The 27,420-nt window shown below is 31.9% G+C and overlaps 2 protein-coding genes across 2 annotated transcripts in view; one reads left to right on the forward strand and one right to left on the reverse strand.

Moving 5' to 3' along the window:
* Positions 1 to 277, reverse strand: part of LOC142339390 (protein disulfide-isomerase A3-like) — a 31,417-nt gene extending 31,140 nt beyond the window's left edge. The window contains exon 1 of the mRNA XM_075389404.1: positions 40 to 277. Coding sequence (XP_075245519.1) covers positions 40 to 173 — 134 coding nt within the window. The 5' untranslated portion in view covers positions 174 to 277. The remainder of the gene's footprint in view (positions 1 to 39) is intronic.
* A 245-nt stretch (positions 278 to 522) lies between these two features.
* LOC142340365 (cilia- and flagella-associated protein 65-like) overlaps positions 523 to 27,420 on the forward strand; it is a 37,938-nt gene continuing 11,040 nt past the window's right edge. Inside the window, exons 1-6 of the mRNA XM_075390940.1 lie at positions 523 to 696; positions 2,179 to 2,349; positions 2,475 to 2,616; positions 9,141 to 9,271; positions 9,347 to 10,043; positions 10,259 to 10,414. Of these exons, the coding sequence (XP_075247055.1) occupies positions 2,198 to 2,349; positions 2,475 to 2,616; positions 9,141 to 9,271; positions 9,347 to 10,043; positions 10,259 to 10,414 (1,278 nt within the window). The 5' untranslated portion in view covers positions 523 to 696; positions 2,179 to 2,197. The remainder of the gene's footprint in view (positions 697 to 2,178; positions 2,350 to 2,474; positions 2,617 to 9,140; positions 9,272 to 9,346; positions 10,044 to 10,258; positions 10,415 to 27,420) is intronic.

Genomic DNA, 27,420 nt, shown 5'->3' on the forward strand with positions numbered 1-27,420 from the left:
CTATTTCCAGGCTTACTTGTAGTTTGTGATAAAACTTACCATGGAGCAAAAAATTCAACGAGAATGATATCCTTGTCTTTTACTTCGTCTTCAAAAGTTGCGTCTGACAACTCAATGACATCAGAGGCAAAAGATGCTGCAATCAAAAACGCCAATACACATAGCAATCTCATTTTTAAACCCTAAACACTAATTATTTGCCACTATTCCAAATTTAATTCCGGGATCAACAGATTGTCTCCAGTTATCACCAGCACTTGACTTTTGTACATTAAGCAAATTTGTCAGGACCTGATTGGTTAGTTTCGGGAAAAGAACTTTTTCAGAACATAAAATAATAAAATTTATTGAAATACCACTGTCACAATAAAAACCAAATTGCCTTCAGAAAACATCATATATAAGGCGCAAAACAGTCTATTCAGAAGCGAATTTTTCAATGTCTTCCAAATTTTCTAATGACGTTGTTGGTCACCAAAAAGACATGTTGGTGATTAAAAAAACCCTGAGAAAAACGGCACTCAGATTAATGGGGAACATACTTTAGGGAGTGATATAGGGTCTTTTACACTGCTACAATAATCTAGAGATACCGTTAACCAAAAGGTCATTTCAATCTTTCTCAAAATTCTGGGAAATTGATTCACTATTGCCCTGCGGGCCTGGTGCTTGTGGAGACGCCATCCGCTTTAAACGGTTACTATAATCCTATTGGCCTCTCAGATTGCCTGTTTCTCCCTGTGACCACCTTAAAATATGCCGACGACATCGCATATATTGGTCGAAGCCTTGAAAATCTGGACCGAAAGATTAATGACAATGTCATCAACCTAAAAACAGCCGGTCTGTCTGTGAAGCACACGAAGACAGAGATGAGAACCATTATATCTGATCAAATCAGCCCTTCAAACCTGGATTATCTTGACTCCTTTATCGACGTGACAAAGATATCGCCAATCGTCAGCGTCTCACATTGGCAGCGATGACAAAACTACAACAGATAGGGAAAAATGCCGAAACACGCATGTGCAGACCACTCCTCCAAACCTCGACAAAATGGGGTAACTATCGGCGGCAATCGATTCACCTGGAGATAGAAAATGGCTAATCACCTTGCACCACACATCATCAAGATAGACGACGAGAACACATGGGGACCCTTGAAGGAACTAGCTATAAACTTTTAGTAATACTGTAAGAACAATGCCCTCCGGCGATTTGTTAATTTATGATGATAAAAATTTTGTACATGTATGTAATAAATGAATAATAAACAGAAAAGTCATTATTGAATTAGGAACAGTAATAATTGAACAAATAGATAGGAACAACACTGAGCATGAACTAAATTTAAATTCACGCCGCATCAATTGGCAGAATCGAATTTGGTCTGGTTCCTTCTTGAAATTTTCTAAAAAGTAAGCTTTGTATCTTTTTTTTTGGCAGTAATGGAAGATTTTGACAAAGTTGCGTTCTCTTTTATTATGATATCTAACAACACTATTGATCACAACGTTTTCAAAGTATTTAGATCTAGCAACAATTTCCGTTTGTGAAATTAAAAGTTTGCCGTTGGAAAAGGGATGCCAGAATTATTTTTTAGTTGTTTTCTTGTTATATTTAAAAATTTGTCACGTGTATAGTGCAACCATATCTTGAATTAACAATCGAACAGGTAATACATTATTAATTAGATCGTGAGATTAATCATACTTTCTACGATTGCAGCGAGCTTTGAGAGCTCAATTTAATTTTTTTCGAGAGTTGTTATAAGATTCTGAGGCATTGAGCACAAAAGTACTGCTGGATATCACGATATCAAAGTTTCGTAATGTATAAAGAGAGTTTATGCCTTGTTTCGTGCTACGTAATACATTTTTTTTTACTTCGGATTGAAAGGTGAGTTTTTTTATCTTATAACACCAAGATATTTTACTTCTGTTTTTTTTTCATATTCTTTTGTCCATCGATTTTAATTGAGAGATCTTTAGTATTCGTGGAATCAAATGCAATGAATTCCGTTTCGTCAATATAGACAAAACTGTTTGGTTCCGTGAAATCGCGCTTGAAATATTTTCATCTGTTAAGCAATTGTAGAAATCGTGCATTATTGAACTAATTCCTATCAGTATACAGCCCTCTTATTTGCTGTCCATCTCATATGATTCCTAATTATAGGTTCAGTATGTAAGAAGTGATGGCCGTTCACGCTCCTTTAAGGAATTCGACATTTGATGGACTGGAGGTTACTCAGGGCCTCACATGGGCATCTTGGAGGCCTGGAGGAGAATACACGAAAAAAGTCATTGTGAAGAATGTTGCGTACGACAAAAAGAAAATAGACTTTCTGTAAGTTGTATCAATTAGATTGATTCAGTATGCTCGGTATAATATGATTTTAATTTTGAGTTGACTTCAGTTGTCTAAGGTAGCTCCAAGAAATGATAACTACCTCATGGTGTTTTTGTTTGAAGGGTGCCTCATAGCCAGGTGTTTGGGACTCTGGTCTATCCAAAAGCTGTCACGTTGAACCCTGGGACTACATACTCAATGCCCATTGTTTTCAAACCTCTAGAGAGCAGGCAATATGAGGACAAAATTGAGTTCAAGACTAAGGTACGAATAGTCAATTTAAAGATCTACATATGAATAATTGAATTTCAGAAGCTCTGATTCAACTCTTAATTTATCAAAGTTCTCATGAATGTTTCCTAATTTCTGAATCCACTTTGAGATATTTATTCCGCCCACTATGAACAGAACAAGGTGAATCGATAATGTGAGTTCACATATAATATTCGATCTCGTCGTTTGCCGAGCAACTTGAAACCATACAATCTTGAAAACAATATATGTTTAACTTAGATGCACATGAGCAGGTGTTTATTTGTTATTGCTGGCCAATCACAATCGAGAAAAGGGGAATATTGTTTTCTGATTGGCTGATTGCTCAACAAATTCTCCATGTTTTAAAATAGGATATGCGCGTTAACATAAAATTGCTCAGAAATTGCGATCAGCCGAAAAAGAAAAATTATTCTTTTTTGGGGGGAAACTGGTCTCACGTTCGGTTGTGATATATTCATATCAAGTCCCACGGGCCGCTGAGGCATGGCCATGGCCCGCATGGAATGGCCAGATGCGGTAAAAATTATAATCTAGCATTAGGCTATGTCCAATTTAGGCTAATTGAACATTTAAAAGTACAGTGTTTAATAGCCGCAGAGCGATAGCTGGGGCTATTATTGGCCTTCTCTTGGTTTTTTTATGACTTGAAGAGGAGTATTGGTTTTCTTAAGGTTTTTTTTACAGGAAGTACTATTCGTTCAATCGCTGTTTTGACCTAAAAGCGAAAGTGAGAAAAATTGCCATGTGAACTATTTTTTTCTGAGCGAGAGAATTTTTTTGATCATGCGCTTGAAAAGTAGTTTTTGACTGAATGGCACTTATAGAAAACCGTTTTTAGCCGTTTTTTCGTCTAAGTGACCCAGTTTTTTGCTTGTAATTTGGTTTTTTTGTAGAAATGATTTCTAGTTGATGCTATATTGAAATGTAAACATCGGAAATTGATACCACAGTGTTTTGAACAGCCTGAAAATGCGTTTGAAGTTCAAAATTAGCCCATATTTCTTGAGTTTTTAGTTAATTTCTGTCTTTTGTTCTTTTAATTTCTTCTTTTTGGATCTTTTAGCCGTCTGAATATCAAAAATCAGTTAATATGGCAACTTCCCGTTGATAATGCATATAATCAACGCCTCTTTCTACCTCGATGTAATTTTGTTTTTTAAATTTTATATAGTGCGATTTTGGTAGTTTTTTTCCTATTTTTCTGTTTTTTGTCTGTATTTTGGTTTTATTGTTTTAACGCATTTTTTAGTGTTAAATTTAACGCATTTTTTAGCGTTAAATTTTTGAAAAACAGTATTTTTTTATTAAAGCTGTCTTATAAATTTTTTGACCATTTTTTTTTGCAAAATTTTCAAAATGTTTCAATATTTCGTATGTTTGATTTCCGCTTTTTCTTTTTTGTTCTGTTCAGGAGGATGGATCGTTTTCTCGGATAACTCATTGTCGTTTCTCTGCCTCGAATGCTGAAAAATGAAATGTATTCGTTTTTCTTGTTTTTTTAATTTGATTTTTAACTTTCAAAAATTAGTCTTTGTTACGGTGTTCTTTACGTTGTTTCCATGCTCTTCACATTCTAGTTTGTATCATTCCGGCTCTGTCCTGGCACCTACATTTATTTTGGTTAGGTTGATTTTTTCAGTTTTTAAAAAATTGAGTGATTTCAGCTTTTTCTTAGATTTTCGTAATTTCTTTAGTTTGCAATTGATTTCATTAAACATAAGGCAGTACTCGGAGTTTACTAGCAAGCCTTTTCCAAAATCTCTTTTTATTACTTTTTATTGTAATTTTTTCCGGCCTTGGCATTGTTCTTAAACGATTTTTTGCCTTTGAATATTATTATGTTGCTTTTCTATGATTATTTTAATTTTTGATTTAGTTTGAAATCATGTTGTCTAGTATCTCTACACCAAGGAAGAAGTATGTGTTGATTTTGTCTTAATTGCAGTGATTAGAAATCTACTTGTAGTAGTTTTCTGATTCTTAAATTTGAGCATTTTTTTTGAAAAATTTTATATATTATATATATATATATATATTTTATATATTATATATATATATATATATATATGTATATATATATATATATATATATATATATATATATATATATATATATACATTTGCTGCTTTTTGTTTCTCTTGGTGAGTGGTTTAAATTTCACCAATTCTTAGATCAGACCGGGGGGGGGCCTAATGAGTGTAAGGTTTACTACAAAAGGTAATGGCTTCAGCTCCATTTATTTTTTTGTGAAGTTTTTACGCTTCGAGTCGCTTCCGGAATTCTTCCGGCTATGTTTTTTATTTCGTCGTCGCGTTTTTTGTTACGACCATATGACGTCACAAACACTTGAAATCTGCTTTTTGTTCATTCGTTCATGAAATTTCAACTGAATTGCGTGCGTGACGTCATTTTTCGCTCTTAGTAGAGCGAGTTTTTTTGTTCATTTGCGTGATTAAATTTTTGGTCACGTTTGACTTATCTCACTCTCAAAAATGACTTCCTCACTTTGAAATTGACTTTATATACTTTATTTCAAAGAGATAAGGTCAAATGGGTATGTGTCACTCTAAGTGAATGTTATTTGAGAGCAGCTAATAGAGGCAGCAAAAACTTATACCGATTTTTAGTCAAAATATAACATATCAGCCTTCAATGAAAAGACGAGTTTTTTGGTCTGTCTTTTTTACAGTTTTTTTTGAGACTGCAGATCTACGAAGCTATTGCGGCTTTTTTCTGGCAATCTGCCAGCTGTGTTTTTAATTTCTCAACCACTTCAAAGTAGGCGTTCTTTGCCACTGGCTGTCTCTTTCCTCTTTCCGTAGAAAGGCGACATTGTTTTTAAAAATCAGAATATTAACTTTTGTGCCATTCCAATTGCGTACGGTTTTCTTAAATATCAGAATTTTCTCAACTTGTTCTCAGACTTAAAGACAGTCAGACGTAATTGATTTGGTTAAAATTATGTTTTTTGTCCTAGTTAAAAGTAAAGGTTAATTAAAGGAAAAGTTCTCAATAATGAGTTTTATAGTTCTTTAAAAATTTTTGAAGTTAATGGAAATAAGTTCCGCTTTTTAAAAAATGTTTTGGAGGTGTGTGCCAATGACGCAGGACACCATTATTTTGAAGAATGCGAGACATAATAAATAGCCAAACCTTTGCGATAAACTTATTGAATGGCAAATTCGTTTGCTGCTTGGTAAGAAGATTATCAGTTTGCATTACAAGCGATGAATCGGATAAGAGTTGGGTAGCCAATGCATTCGCAAAAAGTTTTAGTGATACAATTAATGATAGGGAGCCATTTATCAAATAACATCAAACACGATGGCAGACAAGCGATTCAGCTGTCAGCGATCGCATTCTATAGCTTAATTTCTTGTAATACTTTTCACAGGTTGCAGAAATAGTTTGATTATTTTCTTTATAATTTCATTTCTAGGTTACTGATTCCGGTGGTAATGAGCTGGGTTATAGGCCCGTAACTTTCCCTATATATTACTCACTATGTTTAAACACAATGTCTAATCACAAAGTTGATAAAGGCGCAAAGACAAATACGGCAGTGGTTGCTAAAGATGACTACTATCTATCAATTCACGAACTGCTTGAAGCAGACTCAGAGTGCTCCAAACAACTCACAGAAAAGCGTAACAAAGAATGGATTCTATGCTTGCTCCGCAACTCCATTTCACATCTAAAAAAGGCCAAATCTAACTAAGAGATCATGTCATCGATTGAACAGAAACGAACGAAAATTGAGCTCCCTGTGGAAAAAGCTGTAAATAGTAAACAAAAGCTAATCTTCAACGCAATTAGTTGTCCAGGTCTCGGAGTTAGTCATCATGCTCGTACAAATACCAACCAAAGTTCTTCTGATGAGATGAAGCAGGAAATTCAGCTAAAGTTTTAGGCGTACCGGAAATCCAAGAAAATCGGTCATATTAGTAGAGAAATTGATATTATGCTAAACTATTTTGACGTTTTAAAAGTGTTATGATTGCTACCGGACTCATGTGTCGACTGTATTAATTGAAACCTGACATTAACTTTTTCCGACATTTGGGAAAAACGAAAATTTTATTTGCAGGCTTTCGAATTCGGTTCCTCAAACATCAGAATGTTTTAATTTTTTCAGAACTCTCTCCAAGTAAGAAAATTATTCACAAAGCTCTAAAGAAGCGATACCAATGACATCTTAAGGTTTTGACTGGTCATGGCTCTCACTGAAAAAAAATTATAAGGAGACAGCGAGGATTATGACTGCAACCGATTATGTTCTATCAAAGTAGGACTCATAAATTGTTAAAGTGCTCTGCGTTTTCAGAAGCAAAGGCGATGAAGACGTTTTTATCTGTTAATTTATACATCTCAAAATGCATCTCTTCAATAGGAGAAATTGGCCTTTGCCGCAAACAGCTGATAAATAAAAAGGTCCGCCATGATCCGAATCTGGATGAGGATTGTCAATATTCAGCAGCCATGTATATTGAAAAATTTTCTCAAAAAGATTCTCGAATTTAGGGCGTTTTGTTTTACTAAAATCTTTTAAACCAAGAGTCTGATTATCCTTCTGTTTTGTTTCACGTTTGACATTAACGTCTGCGTCTGTAAAAGCTGGAACTTTAAATAATTATTTTGCCAGCCTGTATTCCAAGTCTGTTCTTAGCTTCACAGACTTCACAAATGTCGAATTTAGAAAGAATTCGCAAGATAATAAGATATTTTGTCAAGACTAAATACTCGGATTCTAATACAATTTTTTCCTTCTTTGTTAATTAGTGATATTTAAAGTGAATTGCTTTTAATGCTAATTAATCTTTTTCTGTCTCTACGAAAAATTGTCAAACTTTGAAGTTTGAACAGTGGCAGAGAACTGTGTTAAATTTATTTTGTGGCCCAAAATCAAGAGCTTTTTTTCTGTCGAAATCAATTGAAAATATTATTTGATATGATCCCTGCCTTTTACAAAAATGGGTCAAATTACTTTTGTTTAACAAATTTTTTCATCAATATGATTATTAAACTAAGATAGATTATCCATCAAACAATGTTCCATTTTTTGGATGTCCCTTTTTACTGCTGCAGCGACAAAAGTATCTCTGGCATGAAAAACTGCTAACTACCGTAGTTCCACAGACTAAGTAGACTAAATGTTTCCTATTGAAAGTTCCATTTTTTAATTTTGAAATCCTCTCGTTCACCAACTCATACAAGAAATACAATAACGAAAAGAAGTTTATACCCCCACGGAAATAAACCCCCACGGAAATAAACCCCCACGGAAAAGAACCCCCACGGAAATAAACCCCCACTGAAATAAACCCCCCACGGAAATAAACCCCCCACGTAAAAGAACCCCCACGGAAATAAAGCCCCACGGAAAAGAACCCTCACGGAAATAAACCCCCACGGAATTAAACCACCACGGAAATAAACCCCCACGGAAATAAACCCCCACGTAAAAGAACCCCCACAGAAATAAACCCCCAGGGAAATAAAACACCACGGAAATAAACCCCCACGGAAATAAACCCCCACGGAAATAAACCCCCACGGAAATAAGCCCTCATGGAAAAAACCCCCCACGGAAATAAACCCCCACGGAAAAGAACCCCCACGGAAATAAACCCACATGGAAAAGAATTCCACGGAAAGAACCCTCACGGAAATAAACCCCCACGGAAATAAAACACCACGGAAATAAACCCCCACAGAAAAGAACCCCCACGGAAATAAACCCCCACGGAAATAAACCCTCATGGAAATAAACCCCCACGGAAATAAACCCCCCACTGAAAAGAACCCCCACGGAAAAGATCCCCCACGGAAATAAACCCCCACGAAAATAAACCTCCACAGAAATAAACCCCCACGGAAAAGAACTCCCACGGAATTAAACCCCCGCGGAAATAAACCCCCACGGAAATAAACCCCCACGGAAATAAACTCCCTTGGAAATAAACCCCCACGGAAATAAACCCCCACGGAAATAAACCCCCACGGAAATAAACCCCCATGGAAAAAAACCCACGGAAATAAACCTCCATTTTAAAATTGAATTTCGATCGTGATAATTGCGCTAAATGCGCAGCCTTTTAATAGAAAAGTGGGGGTTTATTTCCGAATGACAATCGAGTACATTTGGTTGATAAATTCTTTTTCTAAATAAAAAATTTAAAAAAGCATCGTCTTGACTTAGACAGGCATTAAAAAGCTATTGAAGTTGCTTTTCAGGGAACTTCTGATTAGAAAATTGTTGACATGAATTGCTTAAGGTTAAATTTTTTTTCTATATTTGTCTTTATTTGTCTTTGAGAAATGAAAAATTTGTAAACATCTTCATCAATAGATTCAGTTTTGCATGAGCTTTTTGATGATGCCTCTTTTGTATCTCTCCGCACAAGAATATTGATCGGCCAAAATTGGCTCAACAAAAAAGTAGGGCTGGTATAAATTTCCTGGGCTCGAAATAAATCTGGAGAGTGGGAACAATTTGAAGGGTTTATTTCAGAATAAGAAGTTTTCAATACCGATCAGAGCTGTTCTGCCAGAAGCCGACGTTCAAATTCCGGATCAACTCAATTTCACATATTGCGCAGTCAAAGACACAGTTTCCTTAAAATTTTCTATCAAGAATTTGAGGTTAGAAAAGTAAAAACTTTTTTAAATTCCACCGATTGCGATGATTCGTTATCTCATCCCGTGTTGATATTTTAGTCCGCTGACATTGCCGTTCAAATGGAGAATACCCAAGTGTTTCTCAATTTATCCCGCAGAAGGTACTCTAATAGAAAATGGTGTATGCCAGACAGAGATTAAATTCAGCCCCGAGGCCGCCGGTGTATACGAAGGCCAGGCAATTTTAGTCTTCGGTGACAGCAAATGGAAGCAAATAAAGCTTGAAGGCATAGGAAAATATCCCTACGTCAGTTTGAAACCGGGTACCACGCCCCAAATTGACGATGCGACGCAATTTTCGGACTTTATGCTGCCTGACAAAACTTTAGATTTCGGGGAAACTGATTTCGGCCAAATAGTTACAAAATCTATTGAGTTTGAAAATACAACAAACATTAATGCCGCCTTTACTGTTTCCCATTTGAGCTCAGGACGAGATATTGATCGATTCTTCTTTTGCCCGTCAACATCAGGGCAAATACTGGCACAAAATAAAGTTAATATTAAATTCACTTATCAGCCGTTTGTTTGTGAACACCAGAACATAGAATACTTTGCAATCACACCTGTAGGACAGTTGTCGAGAACCATAGTGAAATGCATGGGACGCGGGAAAGGACCTGCAGTTAAGTTGAATTGTAACCAACTTGACTTTGGCATTATTGAGAAGGTCGGAACGTCTAAAACTCTATCTTTGGTTGTATCAAATGAATCTTCAATGCCTGCGCATTTCCAGGTAACTATCATAGATGGTGGTTATATGGTTATTTGATTTTCTTCCACAATAAATGCATTCGAATTGCATTGAGCAGTTAAAACAATGAAATAAATGAGTTAAATTTTGGACAAATTGTAATGTATGTAAATTTGATGTAAGGAAGAGGAAATAGTTCCCTCATTGTTTCTTTAGTCTTATTATCCAAAATTTGCTATTTCACTTCGATTGTTTAGTTCAACACTTGCAACTTTGACTCTGATAGTGTGTTCAAAGTGTCCCCCAAGACAGGCCAAGTACACAAAGGTCATCCAGTCACAGTTGGGGTTACCTTTACACCCACACACTCCATCGGGTGTCACAAGAGACTTCGAGTGATGATTAATCAACAGGTGAGAAGCGACAGGTTCTACCCATTATTTCAACCGCAGACTTGCCCGTTAAGTATTTTTCGTGGATTTATTGAGGTTTAAATTTTGAGATACGATTTTTTTCTCATATTTCGTGAAGAGAGAATTAATTTCTCCTTCAAGTATAATCAGTAGTGGGAAAAAGGTGCTATTCCGCCACTTCCTAATCGGAAGATGACTAAATACCACTTTTTTCCCAGTACTCTATACATCTACTACTTGCTTATACCCCCAATTTATTCACTACTATATATTAGCTCTATATTCAATCAAAATTCAATCAAAATCAAAAAATCAATCAAAATCAATCATTATTTTATGAATTACTCTAAGAGTGATTTTCACTCTTTATTTATTCTAAATCTGGTATTAATTAAGAAAAAAGGTCTAAATCTAAAATTAATATCAATAAAAACCAAAACTACATGACAGATAAATTAAAATAAGAAGAATTAGCTTCTTGAATATTATACTTATAAACATGCTCTCTGAATTGATTTCTAGTATGACCATATCTATATCTATGAAGATAAATACATAGTCTACATTTCCTATTTCTAAATCTATATAATGATATATGTTTATAAACATTACACATACTACATGTTAGATATTGATCAGGATCAGAATAATGATATCCCAAATGTTCTATATAATCTTTCACTTTAGCCATATTTTTACATACATAACAAGAATATTCTAATTCTCTACAATTATTACAACATTCTTTCCAAGGTTTATTTATACACTTATTGCATTTCATTTTCATTTTTCGAAAAATTATTTTTTGATTATTTCCCTAAATAAATACATCATGTCTCAATCAACTAACACTAGTGTCAATAACTTCTGCGATGTCTGTAATTTATCCTTTGAAACAAAGAAGTGTTTATACAGGCATCAAACATACGATCTCAAACATAAGGAACTTTTGGAGAAAATGTTTGAGTCTGAGGAAGAAGAAATCTTGGAGAAGGTGTATAATTCGGATGAAGATGATTATATTATTAAAACTAAGACCAAAACTAAGGATATTATTAAAACTAAGGATATTATTAAAACTGAAACTGAAACTAAAACTGAACCATGCTGGGTTTGTGGCGATAAGTTTAAAAATCAGATAGGTCTACAAACTCACATGAATAAACACTGGAGAGAAAACGTTGTCTTAAACGATAATTATAATATTAAATCAAGCTTTAATCAAAGGCAGTTATATATTAGTAAATCTGATGGTAGTTTTTTCAAGGATATTAATGAACCAGTAGATTACATATTAGACGAGTTTAAACCATTTAAATCATATAAATATAAAGTTACTGCCAATTGCTTATATAAGAAGAGAGACTCAGAAGAAGAAAAGACTACTAATATAAACTTTAGAACGGATGAATATATGGATAAAGATCATCGACTGAATCTAAACCAATGGCTTGATCATGTTAGAGAAACGTATGAGGGTTACGGCTACGATTAAGAGTTTATTGGAATAACAGACATGCAAATAAATATAGGACTAAACCATCATTAGGATCTTATACTGAACTGCCACCAGGTCTAAGAGATAAAACAAAAGCGATTTTAAATATTAGAAGTACTATATTTAACTGTTTACGATTATGTATTACAGCTGCATTGCATCCTGTAACTGAACATGCAACTAGAGAAAATAAGTATATTAATAATCTAGTCGATGACTGGGAATATAATGAAACTGCATATGATTATATAACAAAAATCAAAAATAAATGTAATATCAATATTTGGTTTTACAGGCCTACGGCCGTGCTTCGCCACAGACCTACTCAAGATAGTAACATAGCAAAAGTAGAACGCCTAGAGAAATGTCTTTGTAAAAGATAGACAAAATGTTAGGATTCTAGTCTGGAATGAACATTGTGCTCTAATTAAAAATGTAGAAGTATTACTAGAAAGACCCAATACCAAACATGCAAAGTTCTGGTTTTGTCATAATTGTACCTATTGGTTTAGCTCTCAATATAAATATGAAACTCATGAATGCTGTGTCCAAATCAAACCAAAGATTGTTTGCCCTACGTTAAAACAAATTAAATTCAAGAATCAACATAGACAACAAGAAGGGAACAATGTTATATTTAGTGATATTGAATGTTACATGAAAGGAACAGATGAAAAGATTGGTAGCAATACATATAAGATATCTGAACATGTACCTATTGCTAATGGCTACAGTTGGCATAGCAAAGATGAAGTGCTTAGCAGATCATACTTTGGTCCAGACTGCATCAAAGATTATGTTTGAGATTTATTAGAAATAGAAACAAAACATAGTATTAAGATAAACAAAGCAATGATATTTACAGAAGAAGATAAATTGTATCGTGATACCAATGATATATGTCACATTTGTAATAAAAACTGTGTTAACAAAGTTAGAGATCACTGTCATCAAACAGGTAGATATAGAGGTCCAGCATGTAATATTTGTAACTTGAACTATAAACATCAAAACTTCATTCCAGTAATATTTCATAATGGTAAAGGCTATGACTTCAATCTATTATTTAATGAGATATTTAAACAGAATAATAGCAGGAGAAGAATTGATATCTTACCTAATACTAATGGTAAAGCTAGAATGTTCAGAGTGGGTGTATTAAAGTTTATATATAGTTACAGTTTCTTGACAATGTCTCTTGATAAAATAGCAAAGGTTTACTACATAAAAAATAAAAGATTATATCCTTATGAATACTTTAAGGATGAGAATAGCTATAATAATAAACTAGGTAATCTATCAATTCAAGACTTTAGATCATCACTTACAACTAAATTACCAACTCAAGATGAAGTAGATGATTTTATTAATTCTAATAGTAATAAAATAGGTAAAGAATTAACATTAGAATATATGGAAAATGATATATTCATATTAGGACATTGCTTCAATCTATTTGTTAAGTTAAAAATGAATACATATAAACTCAATCCTCTACATTATATTAGTCTACCAAGCTACAGCTTCGATGTTTGCTAAAACTAAGCAAAGTTGAATTAGACACAATACAAGATGAGCAAATACTAAAAGACTTCATTAGTGCAATGAGAAGTGGCATATGTGGTGTTATGGGTTATAGGTATATTAGAAGTCAGAGTCAGAGTCAGAACAAAGATCCCTCAGGGAACCTGCTTCGCAGATGGCAGAGCATGACCGAAGGTCTATCTGGTACATCGATACCAATAAATTATACGGTTATGCACTAATGCATAAGCTACCATATAAAGATTTTGAGTACTCCAATACAACTCTAGATGAAGTATTAAATACTTCAGATGATAGTGATTATGGCTATTGGCTTATCTGTGATTTAGAATATACTAATGAATGTAAAGAGAGAACTAGCAACTTCCAACTACTACCCCATGGAAGAGAAGTAGAGAATAATGAACTGGGATACAAACAAAGACCCCCAACTTCATCAAAAAGCAAGAAACTAATATTAGATCAGAATAATAAATATGAATACCCAATACACTATCGGATGTTAAAGTTTGTTGTTAAGATGGGTATAAAGGTTACTAAAGTCCATAGAACAATTAAATTTAAATAAGATTATATACTTAGAGACTACATTGAACTTAATACTAAATTGAGAGCTGAAGCTAAAACTTAACCTGAGAAAGATATATTTAAGTTAATGAATAATTCATTGTTTGGTAAAAGTTGTGAGAATCCTTTACAGTATCTAGAAGCTAAGATTCTAACCGATGATTATGAAATACTTAAAGCTGTTAGTAAACCAACATGTAAAGATGTAATTAGATATGAAAACTATACTCTAATAGAATTCTATAAAAAGGAAATACAATATGATAAGCCGATTTATTTAGGATCTACAGTACTAGAGCTCAGTAAGCTTCATATCTATAAATTCTTTTATAATGTATTAAATCCCTCGCTTAAAGATCTAATGTTACAATACATGGACACGGATAGCTTCGTGTTAAGCTTTAGCGAGGGCAATGTCGACAATGAGCACATGGATCTGAGTAATCTAGATAAACCAATAAAAACTAATAATAAGATACCGGGCAAATTTAAACACGAATTAAGTAGTAAGGTTATAGAAGAATTCGTGGTATTAAAACCCAAAACATATAGTATAAAGAACTATGGGGCAAAAGAAAAAGGTATAAAGAAAGTAATGGAAAGCACGAAGAATATTATAGTGCTCTGATAGATAATAAGGAAAGGATAGTAGAGAAAAGCAGGATTCAAAAAGTAGGAAGTTGTATGGCCACAATTAAGATAAGTAAAAGAAGTTTAAGTAATTTTGATGAGAAAAGATTTTATGTAAATAATATAAAACGTTATCCCCTAGATGAGAACATGCATCTATTCAAAAGAGATCTGCTAAATAAAATCTGCGAACCGACTTCGTCTGTGGCAAGTCATGCAGGTTGGGGAACCAAGGCCGAGGGCCCTTCCTTGATTAATAATACTACTTTAGAGCTATTAATAAAATTAGGGTTAGATGTAAGTAAAGAATCATTAGAAGCACTAATAAATAATATTAAAGAATTAACAATTAAGGAAGATAGAAAGTTTATTGAAACCACTATTAGATTATATAATAACCTACCTACTTAATATAATAATATTTTATATATATATTTATATATATATATATATATATATAAAATGACTAAACTAGAAACACTTATGGAATTAAATATTCTAGAAAAACAAAACAGAAGAAATAGATTAGAAGACAAATTAAAACAACAAGAATATTATGGTGAAATAGAAGAGTTATTTGATGCTTTAACTAAAACTTTATGTGCGAACAATGAACACAATCTAGCATTAAGTGAACCAACATTACGGGCAATAGATTGGCAAAATCAAGAGTTAGATAAACAAACTAAGATGGTCCAGCAAGCTGGCTCCCAATTTAATGAAGTCCAATGGCAAAGCTGTAGAGGAAGCTCGAGATAAGCCAGGACTTTTAGTAGATAAAGACACAGCTCAAATTATTAATTTATTGTCAGTTCAATCTAACCCTCAATTAAAGTTCGGAAATTTAGCTATCGCTGAATTTGAAATGAATGGTGTTAAACTAATTTATCAAGAAAATGCATTTATAGTTAAGGATAATATATATGAATTTTCAGATGTGTTATAAACTTTCTTACTAACCCAAATATAAAATATGGTGAAATCGAGGAAGATGAAAACAAAATTAAAAGATTTTTATTTGATATTGGATATGATTTAGGAAAAGGGGATAAGAAAAGTGCTAGGTATAGAGCAATAAAACGTATAATAGGGGTAAAAGATGATGTATATGGTAGGGGATTAAATAGCACTCCCGATCAGGGAAACTGCTCAATGAAGTTGTTTTGCAATTTGACTTGCCACGAACAAAGTTCGTTGGATAACCACAGACGGAGTCTGTTCGCAGATCCAAATAGTTTAATAGAAAGATTAGAATTATTAATACTAGAAACCAAAGCTGGTCATGATAAATTATACGATGAAATGCTAGATATATCTAAGCAACTATTATCTATGAATATTATTAATCAAGAGCAACTAGATAATTTTGTTTTTAACTATGGTAAATAAACAAAAATGAACAAAGCTATCAGGGAAGCTGTTTCACAGATCAGGGAACCCGCATCGCAGATGACTATATCCACAAGTAAACAGGACACAATTAAAACTAAACAACAATTACTAGCTAAAGAAGTATTCAGTCCTCAAATAACAAAGTTTAGAAGAGAAAGAATAATACCATTATATAAAGATGAAACAGGGTCAGCTGATTTAATTGCTAAGTCATCTCTAAGTGAATACAATAATAATTATAAGTTTATATTAACTGTTATATATATATATATATATATATATATATATATATATATATATATATATATATATATGTATATTCATAAAATATGCATGGGCTATTCCATTGAAGAATAAATCTGGTTTATCTATAACTAATGGTTTTAAAATAGTATTAAGTGAACATCCACAGGGTGGCTCTGAAAGTCCACAAGGTGGCTTCGAAGTTCGAAAACCAGAACAGAAAAGTTATGGGTAGATAGAGGTAGTGAGTTTTACAATAAAACATTTAAATCTTTACTTAAAGAATACGAAACAGAACTATATTCTACTTATAGTGATTTAAGGGCTGTGTTTATAGAGAGATTTAATAGAACATTTAATTGATAATAAGAAAAGGATAGTAGAGGAAAGCAGGATTCAAAAAGTAGGAAGTTGTATGGCCACAATTAAGATAAGTAAAAGAAGTTTAAGTAATTTTGATGATAAAATATTTCATGTAAATAATATAAAAAGTTGTCCCATAGATGAGAACATGTATCTATTCAAATGAGATCTGGTAAATAAAATCTGCGAACAGACTTCGTCTATGGCAAGTCATGCAGGTTGGGGAACCAAGGCCGAAGGCCCTTCCCTGATTAATAAGACTACTTTAGAGCTATTAATAAAATTAGGGTTAGATGTAAGTAAAGAATCATTAGAAGCACTAATAAATAATATTAAAGAATTAACAATTAAGGAAGATAGAAAGTTTATTGAAACCGCTATTAGATTATATAATAACCTACCTACTTAATATAGTAATATTTTATATATATAAAAAATGACTAAACTAGAAACACTTATGGAATTAAATATTCTAGAAAAACAAAACAGAAGGAATAGATTAGAAGATAAATTAAAACAACAAGAATATTATGGTGAAATAGAAGAGTTATTTGATGCTTTAACTAAAACTTTATGTGCGAACAGTGAACACAATCTAGCATTAAGTGAACAAACATTAAGGGCAATAGATTGGCAAAATCACGAGTTATATAAACAAACTAAAATGTTCCAGCAAGCTGGCTCCCAGTTTAATGAAGTCCAATGGCAAAGCTGTAGAGGAAGCTCGAGATAAGCAGGACTTTTAGTAGATAAAGACACAGCTCAAATTATTAATTTAATGTCAGTTCAATCTAACCCTCAATTAAAGTTAAAGTTCGGAAATTTAGATACGCTGAATTTGAAATGAATGGTGTTAAACTAATTTATCAAGAAAATGCATTTATAGTTAAGGGTAATATATATGAATTTTCAGATGTGTTTATAAACTTTCTTACTAACCCAAATATAAAATATGGTGAAATCGAAGAAGATGAAAACAAAATTAAAAGGTTTTTATTTGATATTGGATATGATTTAGGAAAAGGGGATAAGAAAAGTGCTAGGTATAGAGCAATAAAACGTATAATAGGGGTAAAAGATGATGTATATGGTAGGGGATAAAATAGCACTCCCGATCAGGGAAACTGCTCAACGAAGTTGTTTTGCCAATTGACTTGCCACGAACAAAGTTCGTTGGATAACCACAGACGGAGTCTGTTCGCAGATCCAAATAGTTCAATAGAAAGATTAGAATTATTAATACTAGAAACAAAAGCTGGTCAAGATGGATTATATGATGAAGTGCTAGATATATCTAAGCAACTATTATCTATGAATATTATTAATCAAGAGCAACTAGATAATTTTGTTTTTAACTATGGTGAATAAACAAAAATGAACAAAGCTATCAGGGAAGCTGTTTCACAGGTCAAGGAACCCGCATCGCAGATGACTATATCCACAAGTAAACAGGACACAATTAAAACTAAACAACAATTACTAGCTAAAGAAGTTTTGAGTCCTCAAATAACAAAGTTTAGAAGAGAAAGAATAATACCATTATATAAAGATGAAACAGGGTCAGCTGATTTAATTAATAAGTCATCTCTATGTAAATACAATAATAATTATAAGTTTATATTAACTGTTATATATATATATTCACAAAATATGCATGGGCTATTCCATTGAAGAATAAATCTGGTTTATCTATAACTAATGGTTTTAAAATAGTATTAAGTGAACATCCACAGGGTGGCTCTGAAAGTCCACAAGGTGGCTTCGAAGTTCGAAAACCAGAACAGAAAAGTTATGGGTAGATAGAGGTAGTGAGTTTTGCTATAAAACGTTTAAATCTTTACTTAAAGAATATGAAACAGAACTATATTCTACTTATAGTGATTTAAAGGCTGTGTTTATAGAGAGATTTAATAGAACATTTAATAGATAATAAGGAAAGGATAGTAGAGGAAAGCAGGATTCAAAAAGTAGGAAGTTGTATGGCCACAATTAAGATAAGTAAAAGAAGTTTAAGTAAATTTGATGATAAAAGATTTTATGTAAATAATATAAAAAGTTTTCCCCTAGATGAGAACATGTATCTATTCAAAAGAGATCTGGTAAATAAAATCTGCGAACAGACTTCGTCTGTGGCAAGCCAAGCAGGTTGGGGAACCAAGGCCGAAGGCCCTTCCCTGATTAATAATACTACTTTAGAGCTATTAATAAAATTAGGGTTAGATGTAAGTAAAGAATCATTAGAAGCACTAATATATAATATTAAAGAATTAACAATTAAGGAAGATAGAAAGTTTATCGAAACCGCTATTAGATTATATAATAACCTATCTACTTAATATAATAATATTTTTATATATATAAAAAATTACTAAACTAGAAACACTTATAGAATTAAATAATCTAGAAAAACAAAACAGAAGAAATAGATTAGAAGACAAATTAAAACAACAAGAATATTATGGTCAAATAGAAGAGTTATTTGATCCTTTAACTAAAACTTTAAGTGCCAACAGTGAACACAATCTAGCATTAAGTGAACAAACATTAAGGGCAATAGATTGGCAAAATCAAGAGTTAGATAAACAAACTAAGATGATCCAGCAAGCTGGCTCCCAGTTTAATGAAGCTTTAATGAAGTTCAATGGCAAAGCTGTAGAGGAAGCTCGAGATAAGCCAGGACTTTTAATAGATAAAGACACAGCTCATATTATTAATTTAATGTCAGTTCAATCTAACCCTCAATTAAAGTTAAAGTTCGGAAATTTAGATATCGCTGAATTTGAAATGAATGGTGTTAAACTAATTTATCAGGAAAATGCATTTATAGTTAAGGATAATATATATGAATTTTCAGATGTGTTATAAACTTTCTTACTAACCCAAATATAAAATATGGTGAAATCGAGGAAGATGAAAACAAAATTAAAAGGTTTTTATTTGATATTGGATATGATTTAGGAAAAGGGGATAAGAAAAGTGCTAGGTATAGAGCAATAAAACGTATAATAGGGGTAAAAGATGATGTATATGGTAGGGGATTAAATAGCACTCCCGATCAGGGAAACTGCTCAACGAAGTTGTTTTGCAATTTGACTTGCCACGAACAAAGTTCGTTGGATAACCACAGACGGAGTCTGTTCGCAGATCCAAATAGTTTAATAGAAAGATTAGAGTTATTAATACTAGAAACCAAAGCTGGTCATGATGGATTATATGATGAAATGCTAGATATATCTAAGCAACTATTATCTATGAATATTATTAATCAAGAGCAACTAGATAATTTTGTTTTTAACTATGGTAAATAAACAAAAATGAACAAAGCTATCAGGGAAGCTGTTTCACAGATCAGGGAACCCGCATCGCAGATGACTATATCCACAAGTAAACAGGACACAATTAAAACTAAACAACAATTACTAGCTAAAGAAGTATTTAGTCCTCAAATAACTCTCAAAAAAGTTTAGAAGAGAAAGAATAATACCATTATATGAAGATGAAACAGGGTCAGCTGATTTAATTGCTAAGTCATCTCTAAGTAAATACAATAATAATTATAAGTTTATATTAACTGTTATATATATATATATATATATATATATATATATATATATATATTCATAAAATTTGCATGGGCTATTCCATTGAAGAATAAATCTGGTTTATCTATAACTAATGGTTTTAAAATAATATTAAGTGAACATCCACAGGGTGGCTCTGAAAGTCCACAAGGTGGCTTCGAAGTTCGAAAACCAGAACAGAAAAGTTATGGGTAGATAGAGGTAGTGAGTTTTGCAATAAAACATTTAAATCTTTACTTAAAGAATATGAAACAGAACTATATTCTACTTATAGTGATTTAAAGGCTGTGTTTATAGAGAGATTTAATAGAACATTTAATAGATAATAAGGAAAGGATAGTAGAGGAAAGCAGTATTCAAAAACTAGGAAGTTGTATGGCCACAATTAAGATAAGTAAAAGAAGTTTAAGTAATTTTGATGATAAAAGATTTCATGTAAATAATATAAAAAGTTATCCCATAGATGAGAACATGTATCTATTCAAATGAGATCTGGTAAATAAAATCTGCGAACAGACTTCGTCTGTGGCAAGTCATGCAGGTTGGGGAACCAAGGCCGAAGGCCCTTCCCTGATTAATAATACTACTTTAGAGCTATTAATAAAATTAGGGTTAGATGTAAGTAAAGAATCATTAGAAGCACTAATAAATAATATTAAAGAATTAACAATTAAGGAAGATAGAAAGTTTATCGAAACCGCTATTAGATTATATAATAACCTACCTACTTAATATAATAATTTTTTTATATATATAAAAAATTACTAAACTAGAAACACTTATAGAATTTAATAATCTAGAAAAACAAAACAGAAGAAATAGATTAGAAGACAAATTAAAACAACAAGAATATTATGGTGAAATAGAAGAGTTATTTGATCCTTTAACTAAAACTTTAAGTGCGAACAGTGAACACAATCTAGCATTAAGTGAACAAACATTAAGGGCAATAGATTGGCAAAATCACGAGTTATATAAACAAACTAAGATGTTCCAGCAAGCTGGCTCCCAGTTTAATGAAGTCCAATGGCAAAGCTGTAGAGGAAGCTCGAGATAAGCCAGGACTTTTAGTAGATAAAGACACAGCTAAAATTATTAATTTAATGTCAGTTCAATCTAACCCTCAATTAAAGTTAAAGTTCGGAAATTTAGATATCGCTGAATTTGAAATGAATGGTGTTAAACTAATTTATCAAGAAAATGCATTTATAGTTAAGGGTAGTATATATGAATTTTCAGATGTGTTTATAAACTTTCTTACTAACCCAAATATAAAATATGGTGAAATCGAGGAAGATGAAAACAAAATTAAAAGGTTTTTATTTGATATTGGATATGATTTAGGAAAAGGGGATAAGAAAAGTGCTGGGTATAGAGCAATAAAACGTATAATAGGGGTAAAAGATGATGTATGTGGTAGGGGATTAAATAGCACTCCCGATCAGGGAAACTGCTCAACGAAGTTGTTTTGCAAATTGACTTGCCACGAACAAAGTTCGCTGGATAACCACAGACGGAGTCTGTTCGCAGATCCAAATAGTTCAATAGAAAGATTAGAATTATTAATACTAGAAACAAAAGCTGGTCAAGATGGATTATATGATGAAGTGCTAGATATATCTAAGCAACTATTATCTATGAATATTATTAATCAAGAGCAACTAGATAATTTTGTTTTTAACTATGGTGAATAAACAAAAATGAACAAAGCTATCAGGGAAGCTGTTTCACAGATCAAGGAACCCGCATCGCAGATGACTATATCCACAAGTAAACAGGACACAATTAAAACTAAACAACAATTACTAGCTAAAGAAGTTTTGAGTCCTCAAATAATAAAGTTTAGAAGAGAAAGAATAATAGCATTATTTAAAGATGAAACAGGTTCAGCTGATTTAATTGATAAGTCATCTCTAAGTAAATACAATAATAATTATAAGTTTATATTAACTGTTATATATATATATATATATATATATATATATATATATATATTCACAAAATAAGCATGGGCTATTCCATTGAAGAATAAATCTGGTTTATCTATAACTAATGGTTTTAGAATAGTATTAAGTGAACATCCACAGGGTGGCTCTGAAAGTCCACAAGGCGGCTTCGAAGTTCGAAAACGAGAACAGAAAAGTTATGGGTAGATAGAGGTAGTGAGTTTTGCAATAAAACATTTAAATCTTTACTTAAAGAATATGAAACAGAACTATATTCTACTTATAGTGATTTAAAGGCTGTTTTTATAGAGAGATTTAATAGAACATTTAATAGATAATAAGGAAAGGATAGTAGAAGAAAGCAGGATTCAAAAAGTATGATGTTGTATGGCCACAATTAAGATAAGTAAAAGAAGTTTAACAATTTTGATGATAAAAGATTTTATGTAAATAATATAAAAAGTTATCCCCCAGATGAGAACATGTATCTATTCAAAAGAGATGTGGTAAATGAAATCTGCGAACAGACTTCGTCTGTGGCAAGCCAAGCAGGTTGGGGAACCAAGGCCGAAGGCCCTTCCCTGATTAATAATACTACTTTAGAGCTATTAATAAAATTAGGGTTAGATGTAAGTAAAGAATCATTAGAAGCACTAATAAATAATATTAAAGAATTAACAATTAAGGAAGATAGAAAGTTTATCGAAACCGCTATTAGATTATATAATAACCTACCTACTTAATATAATAATTTTTTTATATATATAAAAAATTACTAAACTAGAAACACTTATAGAATTTAATAATCTAGAAAAACAAAACAGAAGAAATAGATTAGAAGACAAATTAAAACAACAAGAATATTATGGTGAAATAGAAGAGTTATTTGATCCTTTAACTAAAACTTTAAGTGCGAACAGTGAACACAATCTAGCATTAAGTGAACAAACATTAAGGGCAGTAGATTGGCAAAATCAAGAGTTAGATAAACAAACTAAGATGATCCAGCAAGCTGGCTCCCAGTTTAATGAAGCTTTAATGAAGTTCAATGGCAAAGCTGTAGAGGAAGCTCGAGATAAGCCAGGACTTTTAGTAGATAAAGACACAGCTCAAATTATTAATTTAATGTCAGTTCAATCTAACCCTCAATTAAAGTTAAAGTTCGGAAATTTAGATATCGCTGAATTTGAAATGAATGGTGTTAAACTAATTTATCAAGAAAATGCATTTATAGTTAAGGGTAGTATATATGAATTTTCAGATGTGTTTATAAACTTTCTTACTAACCCAAATATAAAATATGGTGAAATCGAGGAAGATGAAAACAAAATTAAAAGGTTTTTATTTGATATTGGATATGATTTAGGAAAAGGGGATAAGAAAAGTGCTAGGTATAGAGCAATAAAACGTATAATAGGGGTAAAAGATGATGTATATGGTAGGGGATTAAATAGCACTCCCGATCAGGGAAACTGCTCAACGAAGTTGTTTTGCAAATTGACTTGCCACGAACAAAGTTCGCTGGATAACCACAGACGGAGTCTGTTCGCAGATCCAAATAGTTCAATAGAAAGATTAGAATTATCAATACTAGAAACAAAAGCTGGTCAAGATGGATTATGTGATGAAGTGCTAGATATATCTAAGCAACTATTATCAATGAATATTATTAATCAAGAGCAACTAGATAATTTTGTTTTTAACTATGGTGAATAAACAAAAATGAACAAAGCTATCAGGGAAGCGGTTTCACAGATCAAGGAACCCGCATCGCAGATGACTATATCCACAAGTAAACAGGACACAATTAAAACTAAACAACAATTACTAGCTAAAGAAGTTTTGAGTCCTCGAATAATAAAGTTTAGAAGAGAAAGAATAATACCATTATTTAAAGATGAAACAGGGTCAGCTGATTTAATTGATAAGTCATCTCTAAGTAAATACAATAATAATTATAAGTTTTTATTAACTGTATATATATATATATATATATATATATATATATATATATATATATATTCACAAAATAATCATGGGCTATTCCATTGAAGAATAAATCTGGTTTATCTATAACTAATGGTTTTAAAATAGTATTAAGTGAACATCCACAGGGTGGCTCTGAAAGTCCACAAGTCGGCTTCGAAGTTCGAAAACCAGAACAGAAAAGTTATGGGTAGATAGAGGTAGTGAGTTTTGCAATAAAACATTTAAATCTTTACTTAAAGAATATGAAACAGAACTATATTCTACTTATAGTGATTTAAAGGCTGTGTTTATAGAGAGATTTAATAGAACATTTAATAGATAATAAGGAAAGGATAGTAGAAGAAAGCAGGATTCAAAAAGTAGGAAGTTGTATGGCCACAATTAAGATAAGTAAAAGAAGTTTAACAATTTTGATGATAAAAGATTTTATGTAAATAATATAAAAAGTTATCCCCCAGATGAGAACATGTATCTATTCAAAAGAGATGTGGTAAATAAAATCTGCGAACAGACTTCGTCTGTGGCAAGCCAAGCAGGTTGGGGAACCAAGGCCGAAGGCCCTTCCCTGATTAATAATACTACTTTAGAACTATTAATAAAATTAGGGTTAGATGTAAGTAAAGAATCATTAGAAGCACTAATAAATAATATTAAAGAATTAACAATTAAGGAAGATAGAAAGTTTATCGAAACCGCTATTAGATTATATAATAACCTACCTACTTAATATAATAATATTTTTATATATATAAAAAATTACTAAACTAGAAACACTTATAGAATTAAATAATCTAGAAAAACAAAACAGAAGAAATAGATTAGAAGACAAATTAAAACAACAAGAATATTATGGTGAAATAGAAGAGTTATTTGATCCTTTAACTAAAACTTTAAGTGCGAACAGTGAACACAATCTAGCATTAAGTGAACAAACATTAAGGGCAATAGATTGGCAAAATCAAGAGTTAGATAAACAAACTAAGATGATCCAGCAAGCTGGCTCCCAGTTTAATGAAGCTTTAATGAAGTTCAATGGCAAAGCTGTAGAGGAAGCTCGAGATAAGCCAGGACTTTTAATAGATAAAGACACAGCTCAAATTATTAACTTAATGTCAGTTCAATCTTACCCTCAATTGAAGTTAAAGTTCGCAAATTTAGATATCGCTGAATTTGAAATGAAATGTGTTAAACTAATTTATCAAGAAAATGCATTTATAGTTAAGGATAATATATATGATTTTTCAGATGTGTTATAAACTTTCTTACTAACCCAAATATAAAATATGGTGAAATCGAGGAAGATGAAAACAAAATTAAAAGGTTTTTATTTGATATTGGATATGATTTAGGAAAAGGGGATAAGAAAAGTGCTAGGTATAGAGCAATAAAACGTATAATAGGGGTAAAAGATGATGTATATGGTAGGGGATAAAATAGCACTCCCGATCAGGGAAACTGCTCAACGAAGTTGTTTTGCCAATTGACTTGCCACGAACAAAGTTCGTTGGATAACCACAGACGGAGTCTGTTCGCAGATCCAAATAGTTCAATAGAAAGATTAGAATTATTAATACTAGAAACAAAAGCTGGTCATGATGGATTTTATGATGAAATGCTAGATATATCTAAGCAACTATTATTTATGAATATTATTGATCAAGAGCAACTAGATAATTTTGTTTTTAACTATGGTAAATAAACAAAAATGAACAAAGCTATAAGGGAAGCTGTTTCACAGATCAGGGAACCCGCATCGCAGATGACTATATCCAAAAGTAAACAGGACACAATTAAAACTAAACAACAATTACTAGCTAAAGAAGTATTCAGTCCTCAAATAACAAAGTTTAGAAGAGAAAGAATAATACCATTATATAAAGATGAAACATGGTCCGCTGATTTAATTGATAAGTCATCTCTAAGTAAATACAATAATAATTATAAGTTTATATTAACTGTTATAGATATATTCACAAAATATGCATGGGCTTTAAAATAGTATCAATTGAACTGCTCTGAAAGTCCACAAGTTCGAAAACCAGAAAAATTATGGGTAGATAGAGGTAGTGAGTTTTACAATAAAACGTTTAAATCTTTACTTAAAGAATATGAAACAAAATTATATTCTTCTTATTTTGATTTAAAGGCTGTGTTTATAGAGAGATTCAATAGAACATTATTACACATAATTAATAAACCAATATTCATCAATGGTGATCCGCGAAGCGGCTTCGCCGATGGTAATTGGGTAAATATACTAAATGATTCAGTCATAACATATAACAATAACATTCATTCAACAATTAATCTCACACCAGTTGATGCTTCTAATAATCCCGATAGGGTTGAATACTCATTCATTTATAGGAATATTATACCTAAACTTAAAGGTTACACTTCTAATTGGAATAGAGAATTGTTTAAAGTTAATGAAGTTCTAAAAACACAACCACCAACATATAAAATAGAAGATATTAATGGAGAGATAATAGAAGGTAAATATTATGAACAGGAACTATTAAAATCCGAGTTTGACTTTGAATCTAATAATAAAGTTTTAGAATCATTAAATATCAGGGAACCTGCTTCGCAGATAGACCTACGGTCCTAAGCCGGCAAGCCGGATTTATTTCTTAATATAAATAATGACAAGAAATAGATTTAACCAAGCGAAACATCATATGGGGAATGGAAACAACTTAACACTAAGTAAGGCTCGTGGGTTATTCCTAAAAGATAATGATAATATTGATATGAAGGATACCTATAAAATTACAAATGTACATCCTCCGATATATGAAAAAGATGTTGTTAATAAAGAGTATTGTGACAATAACTTATTATCCTCTTCTAATAAAATAGACATTTTAAGTAGAAACATAACTGAACTAAGAAAGGGTGACTTTGATAAAGTTACAACTAAAACATAACAACTAAATGAAACACAAGTTAATGATGAACTAATTAATGAGTTTATTGAATCAGCAAATGAAGTCACAAATACTGTTAAGTTTTGTAATAAATTTGCTGCTGATACTATCTCTAAATATAATCAATTAAAACTAGAGATTGATAATAATAAGTTTAATCACTAGCAGAATATCACTAACATACAACTAGATGAATTTTTTTTACTACTGGGCGAAAAGAATTTAAAGAAGTTAATAAAAAGACTAATATAGATGAAGCCCTTTTAAAGAATAAAAAGAGAATAGTACAATCTATAATTGCTATACTTTTACGAAGAACGTT

Source organism: Convolutriloba macropyga, chromosome 5, assembly GCF_964194025.1.
Source record: "Convolutriloba macropyga chromosome 5, txConMacr16.3, whole genome shotgun sequence".
Lineage (NCBI taxonomy): Eukaryota > Metazoa > Xenacoelomorpha > Acoela > Convolutidae > Convolutriloba > Convolutriloba macropyga.